The sequence below is a fragment of the Babylonia areolata genome, chromosome 16 (assembly GCF_041734735.1).
Source record: "Babylonia areolata isolate BAREFJ2019XMU chromosome 16, ASM4173473v1, whole genome shotgun sequence".
Classification (NCBI taxonomy): Eukaryota; Metazoa; Mollusca; class Gastropoda; order Neogastropoda; family Buccinidae; genus Babylonia; species Babylonia areolata.
In genome coordinates, this window is record NC_134891.1 from 26,928,001 (window position 1) to 26,946,218 (window position 18,218).

Consider the following 18,218-nt stretch of genomic DNA (forward strand, 5'->3'; position numbering starts at 1 on the left):
GATAGTTATCTTGCAGTTACAGAACTTGATTAGTTACCTTCATAATAACCAAATGAAGATCAGGCTATTTGATTATCTTTGAGAATAGTCCTTTCTTCATTATGTGCCTGCTTAGATAATAATATGTAAGTTTTGGATCATCATGGACACAAAATGAATTTGTTGATATTATAAAGATCACATTTGGTGAAAAGAAAGAAAATAATATGATAATCCGTGGTGGACACAATATTGACTGACTCCCAGTGCTGGAGACAACTGTGCAGTGCCTTCCGTGGTACGTGTGTGGAGGCTTCACTTGCCCAATGGACCAGTTTGTGTGTGGGTGTGTATTGTGGCAAATGTCCTGGGCATGACTTTAATGGATTGTGCAGATGATGTTGTCATGCATATGGTCATGTTGTAGCATGCGGGAAAATAATATTTTTTTTATACGTCTTGTTTAGAGCAAACTGTCTTTATTTTCCACAGAAACAGAAAAGGTGTCAGCAACATCGAAAACAGCTTCTGCAGTGAAAATCAAATACTCTTCGATGGCCAGCAAGAAGTCGACGACCACAACCACTCCTACAAAGCCAAGTCAGGGTCTCCAACAACAGGGGTTCCACCAGCTGTCTCCGCTGCCCAGCTCTCCGGAAACGGCTGAGAAAGCAATCCGGAAAGCCCTCAGTGACTGCGGCAGGACTTCGGCCAGTAAGTCACGATTCATCAACCCCACGGTGTCGGTCACCGACATCATTCAGCAGAAGATGCAGTGGGGGACCGGACCTGTTGAGGAGGAAGCCAGATCTGAGTCTGGGAAGGATATGAGTGATGAAACAAAATTTAGGGTATCGGATCTTCAGAGAGCAGAAAAACTGGTGGTAAAAATAGAGTCATCTCCAGAAAGTGGGGAAGAGGTAGTTGGGAAAGACCAAACTGCACAAGACAAAATGACAGAGGAGAAAAGCAAAGACAGTGTCACGGCAGCGAAAGGGACCAGCAAAGAACAAGGTAGTGACAGTAAGGCAGCAGAAAGTAGAACAGCTGCATTGACATCAACGGAGAAGAAGCAAGAGAAGCAGTCGGAAAAGACTGCGAAAGGAGCTGGGACAGGCACAGCCATTGAACACAAAGTACCAACAGATCAGGAAGAGAAGGGACAGAGTGCAGAGTCCTGTGAGGATCAGACTGATAGAGACAGTGCAGGTCAGCAAGATGAAGGAAGAAGTGAGAGGACGAACAAAGATAAAGCAATCAGTCAGCATACTCAGGATACAAATGGAAAGGACGGGACAACAGAAAATCCAGAAAAGTCTGTCAGTGGAAAGAAATTATCAGAAGAAGAAGTAGAAGCTGGCCATGATCTGGCTAGCAAAAAAGATGCAGAAATCAGGCAAGGAAAAGAAAAAGAAAGTCACACAGCTCAGAAAAATGAAGAAACAGAGGCAGTGGCAGCTGCGGATTCTGTTGCAGAAAATAAGGAAACATCTGACACAGTTCCCTCAAAGAATGTGAAACCTGCAACAAGTGTGGAAAGATCCGCAAACACAAAAGAAACTGAAAACAACACAGTACATACACAGTGCAGCGAATCGGCTGAATGTTCTGCAGTCAAAGAAACTGCGTCCTCCTCAGTACCAGAAACAGCAAAGACTTCACCAGACGCCAGTGCTGAACAGTCCACAGCCACCCCTCCTCCTGCCTCTCCTTCCTCAAACAACAGCTCAGAGCTCCCCACCCAAAACCTGTCTCCTCAAAGTGCCGTAGAGTACAAGGCTGCTCTCTTGAAGACCATAGAAGCCTGCAAAGGCAAGCTGGGCATCACGAATGTGGAAGAAGTGCAGGACCCCATGGAGGTGAGCGATGACGAAGAGAGTCACCACAGCCAGGATGATGGAGCGAGGGACGGAGACACAGAGACGGCGCTGGAGTCCCAGGTCAGCTCGGACAGTCAGGACTCCAGGATCAGCCTGGACATGGAAGTGGACAGCGGGTCCTGCTCAACAAGTAAATCGGGTGAGAAATCAGATTTTGAAGCTTTTTCAGAAAAGACGGCAGAATCTAACACAGAAAGCGTTGACATGTTGGATGCAGCTGACACAGAAAAATGTGAATCTGAATTTAGGTCAGGGAAGAGCTTACAGTCAGATAGTGACAGTGTTTCAGGGACATCAAAGTTACTGAACAACAGTTCAGCAGAAACTGTGGTTGATGAAAATAGTGATGCTGATGTCAGGTTGGTGTCAAAAGATGTCACAAGTCATCCCACATATACATCAGACACAGGCATGAGCAAAGGAAGCAAGCCAGCAGCAGCTTCTGAAGTGCATGTTGTACAGGACAAAAGCACCTGTCCCAACAGCAGAGCAGCAAATTCATTTCGGGACAGTTCAGAGGTTTGCAGTGTGGAAACAACACAGTCACCATCACCCTCACAAAGTAGGTCTGGAGAACACTTGGACACAGCTTCTTCTGTGTCAGAAAAAGTAGATGAAAACAGGACTACATTCATATCACAGTCAGAAAAGCCGAAGAAGGTAGGGTCATCAGAACAACCCAAGACAGTATCAGAATCCTCAGCACGAAATATTTCAGTATTGAGGCAGAAGGCTTCAAGTAAAGTTGTTTGTGCCCCACTGAATGTGACAAACGCCTGTCGTGATAAAGATGCCACATCAGTGTCAAGTGTTGTGTCATCGAAGCCTCTGTCCAAATCATCCAATCGGGAATCCAGGACATCGACAGACACCTCAGCAGCTGGTTCCACAGTCAACCCCATTACCATCATGGATGACGATGAGCCCACTTTGCTGATGGAAGTGGAGACAGAAGCGGAAAAAGATGATCCACTAGTCATTAATGTGGATGAAGACGACCATGATAAAAGTGAAAATGAGTGCATACCATCACAGAAATCAAACCGTTGTGGGTTTGTTAAGGAACTGGCTCCTTCAGAAGCGATGCTAAAAAGCATGTCCAAAGAAAAGAGCAGTGTGTTATCAAAGAAAGTCCAAGAACAGCCAAGAAAAAAGGTGAAGGTAACTTCATCTGGTTCTCGCTCCTCGGTGGTTTCCTCCTCGACCTCATCGCAATCGCTTACCAGCGAGCCCTGTGAAATGATGATCTGTGATGTGAGGAGCTTGTCAGGAACATTCCATGAGTGGAAAGAGGACAGCAGCAAACAGCCAGCCTCTCTGCCAAAACAGCCACAGCTACTTCCACATCAACAGTCGCTGCTGCCCCCAAAGCAGTCTCGACAACAGTCTCTGCAGCAGCAGCATGTGCAGCCACAGCCGCCATCACAGCTCCCACCGCAGCCTTTGCCACAGGCGCAGCAGCAGCAGCAGCAGTTTGTGCAGCAAAAAGCGCAGCATTCACTGCAGCATTTGCTGCAGCAGACAGCCCAACAGCAACCACAGCCAGAGCAGCAGTCGGTCGTTGCTCCAGTGGAGTTGCCACAGTCTCAACCATTCCAGCACTTCAGAATGTGAGTCCTATTTCTGGTTGTCTTTCCTTGATGTCTTCTTGCTTCCCGTCTCTGTGTCTGCCCCCTTTCCCCATCGGTCATTGAGTTCCCTTCATGTGTTGTGTTATTTCTGCCCCCTTTCCCCATCGGTCATTGAGTTCCCTTCATGTGTTGTGTTATTTCTGCCCCCTTTCCCCATCGGTCATTGAGTTCCCTCCATGTGTTGTGTTATTTCTGCCCCCTTTCCCCATCGGTCATTGAGTTCCCTTCATGTGTTGTGTTATTTCTGCCCCCTTTCCCCATCGGTCATTGAGTTCCCTTCATGTGTTGTGTTATTTCTGCCTCCTTCCCCCATTGGTCAGGTCATTGAGTTCCCTTCATGTGTTGTGTTATTTCTGCCCCCTTCCCCCCATCAGGTCATTGAGTTCCCTTCATGTGTTGTGTTATTTCTGCCCCCTTTCCCCATTGGTCAGGTCATTGAGTTCCCTTCATGTGTTGTGTTATTTCTGCCTCCTTCCCCCATTGGTCAGGTCATTGAGTTCCCTTCATGTGTTGTGTTATTTCTGCCCCCTTCCCCCCATCAGGTCATTGAGTTCCCTTCATGTGTTGTGTTATTTCTGCCCCCTTTCCCCCATCAGGTCATTGAGTTCCCTTCATGTGTTGTGTTATTTCTGCCCCCTTCCCCCATCAGGTCATTGAGTTCCCTTCATGTGTTGTGTTATTTCTGCTCCCTTCCCCCATTGGTCAGGTCATTGAGTTCCCTTCATGTGTTGTGTTATTTCTGCTCCCTTCCCCCCATCAGGTCATCGAGTTCCCTTCATGTGTTGTGTTATTTCTGCCCCCTTACCCCATTGGTCAGGTCATTGAGTTCCCTTCATGTGTTGTGTTATTTCTGCTCCCTTCCCCCATTGGTCAGGTCATTGAGTTCCCTTCATGTGTTGTGTTATTTCTGCCCCCTTCCCCCATCAGGTCATTGAGTTCCCTTCATGTGTTGTGTTATTTCTGCTCCCTTCCCCCATTGGTCAGGTCATCGAGTTCCCTTCATGTGTTGTGTTGTTTCTGCTCCCTTCCCCCATCAGGTCATTGAGTTCCCTTCATGTGTTGTGTTATTTCTGCTCCCTTCCCCCATTGGTCAGGTCATCGTGTTCCCTTCATGTGTTGTGTTATTTCTGCCCCCTTCCCCCCATCAGGTCATTGAGTTCCCTTCATGTGTTGTGTTATTTCTGCCCCCTTCCCCCATTGGTCAGGTCATCGAGTTCCCTTCATGTGTTGTGTTATTTCTGCCCCCTTCCCCCATCAGGTCATTGAGTTCCCTTCATGTGTTGTGTTATTTCTGCTCCCTTCCCCCATTGGTCAGGTCATCGAGTTCCCTTCGTGTGTTGTGTTATTTCTGCTCCCTTCCCCCATCAGGTCATTGAGTTCCCTTCATGTGTTGTGTTATTTCTGCTCCCTTCCCCCATTGGTCAGGTCATCGTGTTCCCTTCATGTGTTGTGTTATTTCTGCCCCCTTCCCCCCATCAGGTCATTGAGTTCCCTTCATGTGTTGTGTTATTTCTGCCCCCTTCCCCCATTGGTCAGGTCATCGAGTTCCCTTCATGTGTTGTGTTATTTCTGCCCCCTTCCCCCCATCAGGTCATTGAGTTCCCTTCATGTGTTGTGTTATTTCTGCTCCCTTCCCCCATTGGTCAGGTCATCGAGTTCCCTTCATGTGTTGTGTTATTTCTGCCCCCTTCCCCCCATCAGGTCATTGAGTTCCTTCATGTGTTGTGTTATTTCTGCCCCCTTCCCCCCATCAGGTCATCGAGTTCCCTTCATGTGTTGTGTTATTTCTGCCTCCTTCCCCCATTGGTCAGGTCATTGAGTTCCCTTCATGTGTTGTGTTATTTCTGCTCCCTTCCCCCATCAGTTCATTGAGTTCCCTCCATGTGTTGTGTTATTTCTGCCCCCTTTCCCCCATCAGGTCATTGAGTTCCCTTCATGTGTTGTGTTATTTCTGCCTCCTTCCCCCATTGGTCAGGTCATTGAGTTCCCATCATGTGTTGTGTTATTTCTGCCCCCTTCCCCCCATCAGGTCATTGAGTTCCCTTCATGTGTTGTGTTATTTCTGCCTCCTTCCCCCATTGGTCAGGTCATCGAGTTCCCTTCATGTGTTGTGTTATTTCTGCTCCCTTCCCCCATCAGGTCATTGAGTTCCCTTCATGTGTTGTGTTATTTCTGCTCCCTTCCCCCATTGGTCAGGTCATCAAGTTCCCTTCATGTGTTGTGTTATTTCTGCCCCCTTCCCCCCATCAGGTCATTGAGTTCCCTTCATGTGTTGTGTTATTTCTGCTCCCTTCCCCCATTGGTCAGGTCATCGAGTTCCCTTCATGTGTTGTGTTATTTCTGCCCCCTTGCCCCCATCAGGTCATTGAGTTCCTTCATGTGTTGTGTTATTTCTGCCCCCTTCCCCCCATCAGGTCATCGAGTTCCCTTCATGTGTTGTGTTATTTCTGCCTCCTTCCCCCATTGGTCAGGTCATTGAGTTCCCTTCATGTGTTGTGTTATTTCTGCCCCCTTCCCCCCATCAGGTCATTGAGTTCCCTTCATGTGTTGTGTTATTTCTGCTCCCTTCCCCCATTGGTCAGGTCATTGAGTTCCCTTCATGTGTTGTGTTATTTCTGCCCCCTTCCCCCCATCAGGTCATTGAGTTCCCATCATGTGTTGTGTTATTTCTGCCCCCTTTCCCCCATCAGGTCATTGAGTTCCCTTCATGTGTTATGTTATTTCTGCCCCCTTCCCCCATTGGTCAGGTCATTGAGTTCCCATCATGTGTTGTGTTATTTCTGCCCCCTTCCCCCCATCAGGTCATTGAGTTCCCTTCATGTGTTATTTCTGCCCCCTTCCCCCCATCAGGTCATTGAGTTCCCTTCATGTGTTGTGTTATTTCTGCCCCCTTCCCCCATTGGTCAGGTCATCGAGTTCCCTTCATGTGTTGTGTTATTTCTGCCCCCTTCCCCCCATCAGGTCATTGAGTTCCCTTCATGTGTTGTGTTATTTCTGCCTCCTTCCCCCATTGGTCAGGTCATCGAGTTCCCTTCATGTGTTGTGTTATTTCTGCTCCCTTCCCCCATCAGGTCATTGAGTTCCCTTCATGTGTTGTGTTATTTCTGCTCCCTTCCCCCATTGGTCAGGTCATCGAGTTCCCTTCATGTGTTGTGTTATTTCTGCCCCCTTCCCCCATTGGTCAGGTCATCAAGTTCCCTTCATGTGTTGTGGTAATCATGCCCCTTCCTCCCATCCCCCATCCCATCTTTCAAGTCACCTCGTTCCCTTCATGGATTGTCAGTGTCAGTGTAGAACTTTGATGGAAAGCACACTTTCTCATAAAGATTCTCATGTAAATGCCTGGCTCATGTTTGTCATGAATGTCAGGATTCTCACATAAATGTCAGGTTCTTTGATGTCAGTATTCTCACATAAGGGTCACGCTCTTGATTGTAAAGATTCTCGTTAGTGTTAGGCTCTTGAATGTACAACTGCATAAAGCCTCAAGTCATTGTTTTATGTAAGATTATCCTCTCTATTTTGAAATAATCAAAACTTTCTTCATTTAAAAAAATCTTAGAATGCTCAGATTAGTGAAAATTTGTCTCTGGGATTGAAAGAGTTCATTTTTATTGTAGCTAATATTTCTTATGATGGTCATTCCTTCTTGTTCCAATAATTGAGATGGAAGATTATGGGTCTGTGCAGATATTACTGTGAAAATGGTGCGTACCTTATAAATGTTGGCCCTTCTTCTCATATAACGTCTTGGACTGACAGGCAAGGCACAGAGTTTTGTTCAGTTTTCTGATTTTTGTTGCTGTTGTTTGTTCATATCTGACAGAGGAATAGCATGAATCTTATTCAAAGAAATCTTTTTACAGATGAAACATCCACACATTAAATGATTAATCTGTGATATGCCATGAATCGAGCGTCAGAATAGGGAAGGAAAAAAAAAAGGTCATGGTACCCTAGCATCAAAAACATGGATGCTTGCAATTTATGTCATTAGTGGTCATTTATGAAAACAGTTTCACCTGGTATAGTTAATTTTGGGAGCGGTCTTGGTGCCAGAATCTTTACATCAGCTGTTTTCAGTGGTATCACCAACCAGTCAGTATTAAACTTTAAAATGATTAAAGTTAATAGTTTTCCAGCTGTTAAAACAGTTCCGACAGTAGACAGCAGGCATATTTGTTCGAGTTCCAAGTTTTAGTTGTTACTGTATTATTTTTTTTTTCTTACTTTGTTTTTTCCCCTTTCTTTTCCATCTACTCTGAATTGTTATAATTAATTCATATACATAATAAAACGGTGGTCGACATAAGAAAGTCCGGGAACATGCCAAAAAAAAAAGAAAAAAAAAAGAAAAGTTTTAGTTGTTACAGTTTGGTTTTGTCTCCTTCCTGTTCTTTTTGTAGTTGTCCTTGTTTTGTTTATTTGCTTTACCAAATCCATCGAATCCTAGTTGGTTGCATCTTGATATTTTATAATTTGTTGATAGGTCTTTGCCTTTTCATTCTTGATCATAAAGCCTGTATGCTTACTGACAACATGGAATACATTCCTGAACCATGAAGCCTGTGTGCATGCTGATAACATGAAATAGATTCCTGAATCATAAACTATAAAGCCAGTGCGCACACTGATAACATGAAATAGATTCCTGAATCATAAAGCCAGTTTGCCTATTGATAACATGAAATAGATTTCTCTGGATCATAAAGCCTTTTATGCTTACTCATTTACTGACATCATGAAATAGGTACCTCCCCCAACCCACCCACCCCTCCACTTTCCCCCCAACCCCCAGTGAATTTTTTATTTTTTTTTTTTTTTAGCAAAATGTTCAGTGCACAAAGCTTTGTGCTCAGGCCTCCCACATACCCCGCCCCCCACTGCCCCCTACCCTCCCCCCCACAGCGCCGCCGCGCCCCCCCCACCCCCCGCCCCCCGGTGACTTAATGCAAATGTTCAGTGCACAAGCTTTGTACTCAGGCCTCTCCCCCTCCCCCCAACTGTCCCAATCTCCCCCTGCTTACCCCCTCTCCCCCTTCCCTCCCAGTGACGTTATGCAGAATGTTCAGTGCACAAAGCGTTAAATTCCTCTGGCCACCCACACCCTCTCAACTCACCCGCCCACTCCACCTACCCTGCACACACCACCCCCTCCCACCATGGACTAACAGAATGTTCAGTGCACAAAGTGTTAAATTTCCTCTGGCCACCCCCCCCCCCCCCCCTTCAACCCCTCCCCCCCATACCCCCCCACAGGCCCCCTCCACCTACCGTGCACACACCACCCCTTCCCACCAGGGACTTACAGAATGTTCAGTGCACAAAGTGTTACAGAATGTTCAGTGCACAAAGTGTTAAAATTCCTCAGGCCTCCCACACCCCCAGTGGAGCAGTCACAACAAAGAAACTCGGCCAGCCCTTCCACCTCCAGCAAATCGGCAGCCCCTGCACCACGGCCAGGCTCTGTCGACAGCAGCAACGACGGTTCCAGCACCAGCACAGACAGAGCTGCAGCAGCAGAGGAGCACAGCGGTTCAGAGCCGAGTGAGCTGCCAACCCTGTCCCCTGCTGCCGTCAGTCTGGTCAACAAGTACAGCCAGAAGGTTAGTCATGGGGTGAAGGTGGTCCCGTAGCCTTTTGCAACCACCAGGGCAATGAATTCATACAGCGTCTGCTGTGCTGTGGCTGGGAGCTCGGCAAAGGAAGGAAGGTGGGGCTCAGTCCTTTTTATCCGCTGCTTTAACCTCACCTCAAATCGGCTAGTCGGTCGGAAGGTCAGTGTTGTCAAGTCGTTTGTTCGCTTTTTGTTGTTGTTTTTTTTTAAATAAATTTTTGTTTTTATTAAACAGTTTTTTGTTTTTTTTATGTTATTACAAAGAAACATTGACAGACTATCATTTCATTTGCTTATGACATGAGGAATTTTTCATAAAGGAGATAACAAAAAGAACACACACACACACACACACACACACACACACACACACACACACACATGCACACAAGGAAAATTATGATTTAAAAAAGCCAAAGAAAACAAGCAACACCCCCCCTCCACCCAACCCCCCCAAAAAATGGCAACAAAAGTATCTTGGACAAATACAAAGAAACATACATGTACACAAGAATGAAAGACAGTTAATTAGTGTACAGGCATATGTTGATTGAACTAACTCGTAAACAGAAAAGAAACCCAGGCAAGATATACAGGTAGGCAGAAAAGGCACCTTTCCAAATGAAAAAAAAAATCTTCTGTTGAAAGGAGAAGTATGTGCATAATTAGGAATAAAAAAAAAGAGAAAACCAAGAAACAGTACTGAATGCAATTGAGTAATTAATACAAATAATGGACTGAGGATATGAATGTACACACGTGTATATAAACAATGTGTCTAAAAAGGTGGGGTGTGTGTCAGTGTGTTTCAAGATAAAACCTTTTTCCTGATCAGTATTGATGTGCTTTTACTGTCAGTGCTTGTCTCTAGAATTCTCTACAGAAGAAATATTATTCAGTATCATGGAAAACTTATGACAATATGGTTACTATGATACTGCAGGTTGACATCTGTTTTTCTGTTATTGTTTTTTGTTTGTTTGTTTTTTGTCTGAAAAAGATCAAGAAAAACTTTACACACTTTGATTTTTTTTTTTTAAACCTGTATGTAGTGATTTGTGATAACTGTGATTATAGTTAACTGTTGGTTTCAGTTACTAGGTTATTTGTGTGTTGACAGGATGTGGGCAGTGTGTTGACATATTTGTGGGTAATATGCAGCTGTTGTGTTCTTAGATTGTGGGCAATTTGTGGAAAGTTTGTGAGCAATATATTGACAGATTGTGGGCAATACGTTGATGGTTTTTGAGATTGTGAGCAGTATTGTGGTCAGTTTGTTGACAGATTGTGAGATTGTTGGCAACATATTGACAGATTGTGGGCAGTTTACAGCTTTTGTGTTCACAGATTATGGGCAATATGTGGGTAATATGTTGACAGATTGTGGACAATAATGTTGACAGATTGCAGGCAGTATTTTGATAGGTTATGGGCAATATGCAGCTGTTGTGTTGACAGATTGTGGGAAATGTGTGGGCAACATGTTGACAAATTGGACAGTATGTTGACAGATTGTGGGCAACATGTGGACAGATTGTGGGCAACATGTGGACAGATTGTGGGAAATAATTATGTGGACAATGTGTTGACAGATTGTGGGCAACATGTGGACAGATTGTGGGCAATAATTATGTGGACAATGTGTTGACAGATTGTGGGCAACATGTGGACAGATTGTGGGAAATAATTATGTGGACAATGTGTGGACAGATTGGACAGATTGTGGGAAATAATTATGTGGACAATGTGTGGACAGATTGTGGGCAACATGTTGACAGATTGTGAGAAATAATTATGTGGACAATGTGTGGACAGATTGTGGGCAACAAGTTGACAGATTGTGGGCAATAATTATGTGGACAATGTGTTGACAGATTGTGGGCAACATGCAGCTGCAGCTGGCAGAAATGTCCAAAGAACTGCTGGCTTCTGTCGTCAGTGAGGTAAATATTTGTTTCATTTGCAGGCAGATAACGCTGCATTTCATGTCATTGACATAGAACTGTGTCCCTAGTCATTCACATGCAGGCACATGGGGGCATGAACATCCACACGTATCATTGTTACATGCACTTGCATGCGTAAACATGTTTGAAGCATTCACAGATTCAGTTACTCCAGACAAATACACATCCACAAAGATACTCTCGGGGATAAAGAATGAACAGTTGTGTATTGTAGTCTCTTTTTTTTTAAATTAAATGTGCATCACTCTTCTTCCTCTTGAAACAAGCTGATTTGAATAAAGTATGTGTGTATGGACAGAGTGTTGCGATGACCATGGAATATAATACATGTTGCAATGTGTGGATGGACAGAGGATGGCAGTGATGGAGGAATATAATACATGTTGCAATGTGTGGATGGACAGATGGTTGCGATGGTGGAGGAATATAATACATGTTGCAATGTGTGGATGGACAGAGGATGGCAGTGATGGAGGAATATAATACATGTTGCAATGTGTGGATGGACAGAGGATGGCAGTGATGGAGGAATATAATACATGTTGAAATGTGTGGATGGATAGAGGGTGGCAGTGGTGGAGGAATATAATACATGTTGCAATGTGTGGATGGACAGAGGGTGGCAATGATGGAGGAATATAACACGTTATAATGTATGGATGGACAGAGGATGGCAGTGATGGAGGAATATGGATGGACAGAGGATGGCAGTGATGGAGGAATATAATACGTGTTGAAATGTGTGGATGGTGGATTGACAGATGGTTGCGGTGGTGGTGGAATATAATATGTGTTGCAATGTGTGGATGGACAGAGGGTGGCAGTGATGGAGGAATATAATACATGTTATAATGTGTGGATGGACAGAGGGTGGCAGTGATGGAGGAATATAATACATGTTATAATGTGTGGATGGACAGAGGGTGGCAGTGGTGGAGGAGAGGGCGAGGGAGGAGAGGGAACAGCTGGAGTGGACTCACGAGATGAAGATGGCCGAAGTGCAGCACAGCCACAGTAAGAGAGTTGTCTACCTTTGTTAATGTTGTTGACATTTGTTTGCCTTTGTTTGTTGTTCTTGCTGTTGACAGTTGTCTGCCTTTGTTGTTGGCAGTTGTCTACCTTTGTCATTGTTGTTATTGTTGATAGTGGTATACCTTTGCTGTCTATTGCTGCTATTGTCAGCAGCTGTCTACCTTTGCTGCTGATGGTTGACTGCCTTTGTTGTTGACAGTTGACTGTCTTTGTTGTTGACAGTTGTCTGCCTTTGTTGTTGTTGACAGTTGTCTGCCTTTGTTGTTGACAGTTGTCTGTCTTTGTTGTTGTTGACAGTTGTCTACCTTTGTTGTTGTTGACAGTTGTCTACCTTTGTTGTTGACAGTTGTCTGTTGTTTTTATTGTTGACAGTTGTCTAACTTTGTTGTTTACAGTTGATTGCCTTTGTTGTTCACAGTTGTCTGCCTTTGTTGTTGTTGTTGACAGTTGTCTGCCCTGGTTGTTGACAGTTGTATTCATTTGTTATTGTTGTTGACAGTTGTCTATCTTTGTTGTTCGGATCAAGGCTATTATTTTACGCTGCTGGTCAGGCATCTGCTTGGCAGATGTGGTGTAGCGTATATGGTTTTGTCCGAACGCAGTGACGCCTCCTTGAGCTACTGAAACTGTTGTTGACAGTTGTCTATCTTTGTTGTTGACAGTTGTCTATCTTTGTTGTTGACAGTTGTCTGCCTTTGTTGTTGCTGTTGTTGACAGTTGTCTGCCTTTGTTGTTGCTGTTGTTGACAGTTGTCTATCTTTGTTGTTGACAGTTGTCTGTCTTTGTTGTTGAAAGTTGTCTGCCTTTGTTGTTGTTATTGTTGACAGTTGTGTACATTTTGTTCTTGGTGACAGTTGTCTACCTTCCTTGTTATTATTGACTTGCTTACCTTTTTTGCTGTTGATAGTTGTCTGCCTTTGTAAAAATTGACCGTTGTCTACCCCTTTTTTTTATTATTGACAGTTGTCTATCTTCATTGTTGTTATTGTTGCCCGTTGTCTGTCTTTGTGGTTGTTATTATTGACAGTTGTCTGCCTTTATTGTTGTTGTTTACAGTTTCCTCCTTTGTTTTTTATTGTTGTTCCGCAGAAGTTCAGTGTCATGTTATTTAGCTGTTTTACATTTATTCGCTTATTTATCACCATTGTTGTCTTATTTATTTATTTATTTATGTTTTATTATTATCATTTTATTAGTATTACTAATATTATTACTACTACCTTTTTCTATATTATAATTATTATTTATTTATTTATTTATTTATTTATTTATGCAAGCTTATCTATTATTTATTCCCCCGTTTTTTTTTGTTTTTTTTTTGTTTTTTTGGGTTTTTTTTTCAAGGCCTGACTAAGCGCGTTGGGTTACGCTGCTGGTCAGGCATCTGCTTGGCTTGGCAGATGTGGTGTAGCGTATATGGTTTTGTCCGAACGCAGTGACGCCTCCTTGAGCTACTGAAACTGAAACTTAGCTGTTTTTGATTTCTTTATTTATTTATTTTGTTCTGTATGCTGCAACTTGTAAGTGTTTTCCTGTGTTTATTGTGGAAGAGCAGACAGGGTGGTAATGATAAAGATAATGATAATAATGGGTATTTATAATGTGCTGTATTAGTATAGGAATGTATAGGAATGTGCTCCTTAGTATAGGAACCCAGAGCGCTAACAATCAATGTCAATATCAATATCTCTTTAGTACTGGGGTCCAGATCACCATAATAAAAGACTTATAACAAAGACATAGAAATCGTCAGTGACATAAAGTTCACAGACACAGAAACACATGCGCACCACAGTGCAGCACCATCCTTTTTTTTTTTCCCCACGTGTTTTACTATCAGAGTGAATTTTTCAAGAGAATTGTGCCAAGGACAACCCTTTTGTTGCTGATGGTTCTTTCACAAATGCAAAGTACTTGTTGCACATAGTTTATCTTCTCATGGAATGATCAGCACCTTGACCACCAGTCAAGGTTTTTCGGAGGGGGAGTAAAAATCTGGGTCCATGGATGGGACTGGAACCCATAGACAGTCTCCTCCTAGTCGGGTGCATTACGACTAGGCCACCACCTGACGTTTGCTAATGTAAGTCTGAGCTAATTCCGTAGGGTATCAAACACTCTGTGTTCTGTCAAAGTGTTGTGTCGAAGTGTTTGGTGTCAGCAGATTCATGGGGGACTCTTGTTGGAGGGACATGGTGGCGGTCTCAGCTGTTGGGAAGATGCTCACTCAGTCTGGCTCTGTGACTAAGGGATGTTTGTTCTAAGTAGGGGCCTCAGAGTAGTAGGTAGTGTCCTAAGTTCATTAAATCAGAACAGGCAGAACACCACCAAAGTGTCGCAGCAGCAGTGCAGGGTCTCTATTGGTGTGTGGCCTTCTGACGACCTAAGATTTGTAATTCCCTGTGGAGTGCCGACACTGGAACAAAAACAGATGAATTCAGTTGGGATGTGTATGGGGGATTCTGGATGAGTGGCGTGGGAGTAATGACACTGAAATGACGCAGTGGAGTGATGGCCTAGAGGTAATACGTCCACCTAGGAAATGAGAGAATCTGCACACACTGGTTCAAATGCCGACACAGTTGCCAGGATTTTCTCCCCATCCGCTAGACCTTGTGTGGTGGTCTGGACGCTAGTCATTCAGGTGAGATGATCAACTGAGGTTCCGTGTGCAGTTTGCACTTAGCGCATGTAAAAGAACCCATGGCAACAAAAGGGTTGTCCCTGGCAAAATCCTGTAGACAAATCCACTTTGATGGGAAAACAAATAAAAAAAAAACCATGCAGGCAGGAAAAAATACAAACAAATGGGTGGCGCTCTCAGTGTAGAGACGCGCTCTCATGGGGAGAGCAGCCTAAATTTCACAATACAATACAATACAGATGATGGGAAAGGACAAAAATGTGTGTGCAGAGATAACAGTGGCGGAGATGAAGGCATGCTGGGAGGCGGAGATGTCCAAGGCTCTGCAGGACCTAAGGAACAAACTGGCCAAGGAGAAGCAAGAGGCTGTCATGGAAACGAAGAAAAAGCAGTGGGTCAGTGCTTGGCTCTGTTCGTGTGTGTGTGAGAGAGAGAGAGAGAGACCCTCCGTGTCTCTGTTGTTTTTTCTCATCAAATGTTTAGCTCTCATTGTGTGGATGTGTGTGTGTGGTGGTGGTTTCATCTGCCGTTACGAATTATTTTTTTGCCGTTATATTTGCATTGCATGTTTAATGTAGCATACTTAACAATGACCCACAGTAAATCCCCTACCATCCTCCCTGCTTCTGTTCTCTGTGCACTGCTGCTGGTCACATTGACAGGCACTGCATACACATGCAGAAGGGAGGTAACATGCTAAGGGAGGCTACTAGCCACAGCTACTTTTGGTTTCTCCTTTTGAGGGGAGTGGGAGTTTGCACAGGACAGGAATCGGACCTCTGCTGGTGTCTTCACCAGTGGGGCAAGGTCAGTGTGTTAGACAGAATGTAATCTTAGGGAATTCATTTCCTCTATGTTGCTGTGTATTGAACATAATTTTACAATTTTCAGGGAACATTTTCCCTCCATGTTACTATGTATTGAACTTGATTTTAGGGAATAATTTTACTCTATGTTGCTGTGTATTGATTGTCATTTTAGGGAACAATTTTCCTCTGTCGCTGTGTTTTGAACGTAATTTTAGGGAACAATTTTCCTCTGTGTCGCTGTGTTTTGAACGTAATTTTAGGGAACAAATTTCCTCTGTGTCGCTGTGTTTTGAACGTAATTTTAGGGAACAGTTTTCCTCTGTGTTATTGTGTACATTATTTTTGGGGAGAGATTTCCTCTTTGTCGCTGTGTATTGAATAATATTTCAGGGGACAGATTTTCTTTATTTTATATTTTTATTTATTTATTTTATTTATTTATTTTTTGCTGCCCATCATCTGCACCGTTTCAGTGGCATTACTCCCACGCCACTCATTTTAGATTTCCCCATACACGGTCACACCTGGGTTCGTCTGTCACAGTTCCAGCGTCGGCAGTCTGCAGGGAACCATCGATGTTAGGTCGCCAGGAGGCCACACACCAGAGGAGACACTGCACTGCTGCTGAGTCACTTTGGTAGTGTTCAGTGGTGCCTGTTCTGATTCAACATACTTAGGACACCTAACTAACGACAATAATGGCTTAGTTGCGGAGCCAGACTGAGTGAGCGTCCCTCCCAGAGTGGAGACCGCCACCACGTCCCTCAAACGACAGCCTCCCCATGAATCTGCCGACACTGACAGTGTCATTGACAGGACTCACCCGAAGCACAGAAGTGGAGTGGTATCAAAACTGAGGTCACCGTGAAAGGCCAGACTTTGAGACTGTTTTGTTTATATTGGTGATGATGGAGGAGGAGGAGGATGACAATGATGATGTTGCTGTGGAGGTCCATTTTGGTTTGGGACTGCGTGGCAAGGCTGTGTACTCTACGCTTCCTGTCATAATGATATCACGGCATTAACCAGGCCCGAGAGATACAGACACTTGCAGTGTGGTCAAGTAATTAGAGCAACACACCCAAAGATGCATTTGTGAAGTGGATGACACTTGACTGTGTGGTCCCAGTCTCCCCACTTAAGCCCACAGCACACTCGACCGGATTTTCTCTATGTTGCCATGTGTTTTTCAGTGTGCCAGCTGCTGGAAGGAGGCTCTGTACTACTGCTGCTGGAACACCAGCTACTGCAGCTACACCTGTCAGCAGGCCCACTGGTCCCTGCACCAGCAGCACTGCAGACAGGTGCTGGACGCTCCTCCCCCTGACCCCTCCCCCACCCCCACCGCCGTCGTTGCTGCTGCTGCTGCCACGCCTGTCGTGGCCATCAAGACAGTGGGCAGCGACAAGGGTGTGGTGGTGAACTGTGCTGGTGACAAGACCGAGAGGATTCAGGTGTGAACAGATGTGTGTGTTCTGTGTGGTGTGTGGTGTGGTGTAATGTGTGTGTTGCGTTGCATGTTTGTTTTGTTTTATGGCGATTGATTTCTCTGCATGAAGTTCGGGCTGCCCTCTCTGCCTGGGGAGATTGCCTTACCACAGTGCAGTGCTTTCCTTTTTCTTTCTTTTTTTTGTCTACAGTTGTATTTAGTCATTCGGATGAGATGATAAACCGAGATCCTGTGAGCAGCATGCACATAGCACACATAAAAGAGGAGAGGAGTCAAGCAAACACTGTGGGCAGTAACCCAACGAAAATGTTCAAATAAAGGACTGCCTCATGACGTAGATGTTGTTTCTAGCTATGACTAGAATCTGAAAGATTCCCCATCCTCAAGCTACCAGTATTTTTGTCAATGAACTGAATGCAAACCAGGGAAAAGTCGGAATATTTCTGAGTTATCTCGTCATTGTGGCAGCGAAGCGTACATGCTTGCGCTGACGAGTTATCTCGTCATATAGGCAGCCTGGGGGTTAAGCGAAAGCGTGGATGACTTTGTACCCACAGTGATGGGCGCAATAGCCGAGTGGTTAAAGCGTTGGACTGTCAATCTGAGGGTCCCGGGTTCGAATCGCGGTGACAGCACCTGGTGGGTAAAGGGTGGAGATTTTTACGATCTCCCAGGTCAACATATGTGCAGACCTGCTAGTGCCTGAACCCCCTTCGTGTGTATATGCAAGCAGTAGATCAAATACGCACGTTAAAGATCCTGTAATCCATGTCAGCGTTCGGTGGGTTATGGAAACAATAACATATCCAGCATGCACACCCCCGAAAACGGAGTATGGCTGCCTACATGGCGGGGTAAAAACGGTCATACACGTAAAAGCCCACTTGTGTGCATATGAGTGAACGTGGGAGTTGCAGCCCACGAACGAAGAAGTACCCACAGTGTATGGTGAAGGTTAACCTTTGACTTTGATCTGCAGGTACAGAAGTTCAACGTGCAGACTCCCCACACTGGAGGGGTGAACACTGGACAAGGGGTGAGTTATATTAGGGCTTTATTAACTGTTACAGGTTATGTCTGGTAGTACTTATTAACTGTTGCAAGTTGTATCTGGTACTACTTAACTGTTGCAAGTTGTATCTGGTACTACTTAACTGTTGCAAGTTGTATCTGGTACTACTTAACTGTTGCAAGTTGTATCTGGTACTA

At 44.5% G+C, this 18,218-nt stretch overlaps 1 protein-coding gene across 3 annotated transcripts in view; it reads left to right on the forward strand.

Annotated features, from left to right (window-relative positions):
• Positions 1 to 18,218, forward strand: part of LOC143291271 (uncharacterized) — an 87,592-nt gene that overhangs the window by 61,299 nt on the left and 8,075 nt on the right. For all 3 annotated transcript variants that reach the window (XM_076601104.1, XM_076601105.1, XM_076601106.1), the window contains 7 exons: positions 472 to 3,469; positions 8,862 to 9,096; positions 10,982 to 11,050; positions 11,995 to 12,088; positions 15,021 to 15,145; positions 16,753 to 17,013; positions 17,989 to 18,045. In XM_076601104.1, coding sequence (XP_076457219.1) covers positions 472 to 3,469; positions 8,862 to 9,096; positions 10,982 to 11,050; positions 11,995 to 12,088; positions 15,021 to 15,145; positions 16,753 to 17,013; positions 17,989 to 18,045 — 3,839 coding nt within the window. The remainder of the gene's footprint in view (positions 1 to 471; positions 3,470 to 8,861; positions 9,097 to 10,981; positions 11,051 to 11,994; positions 12,089 to 15,020; positions 15,146 to 16,752; positions 17,014 to 17,988; positions 18,046 to 18,218) is intronic.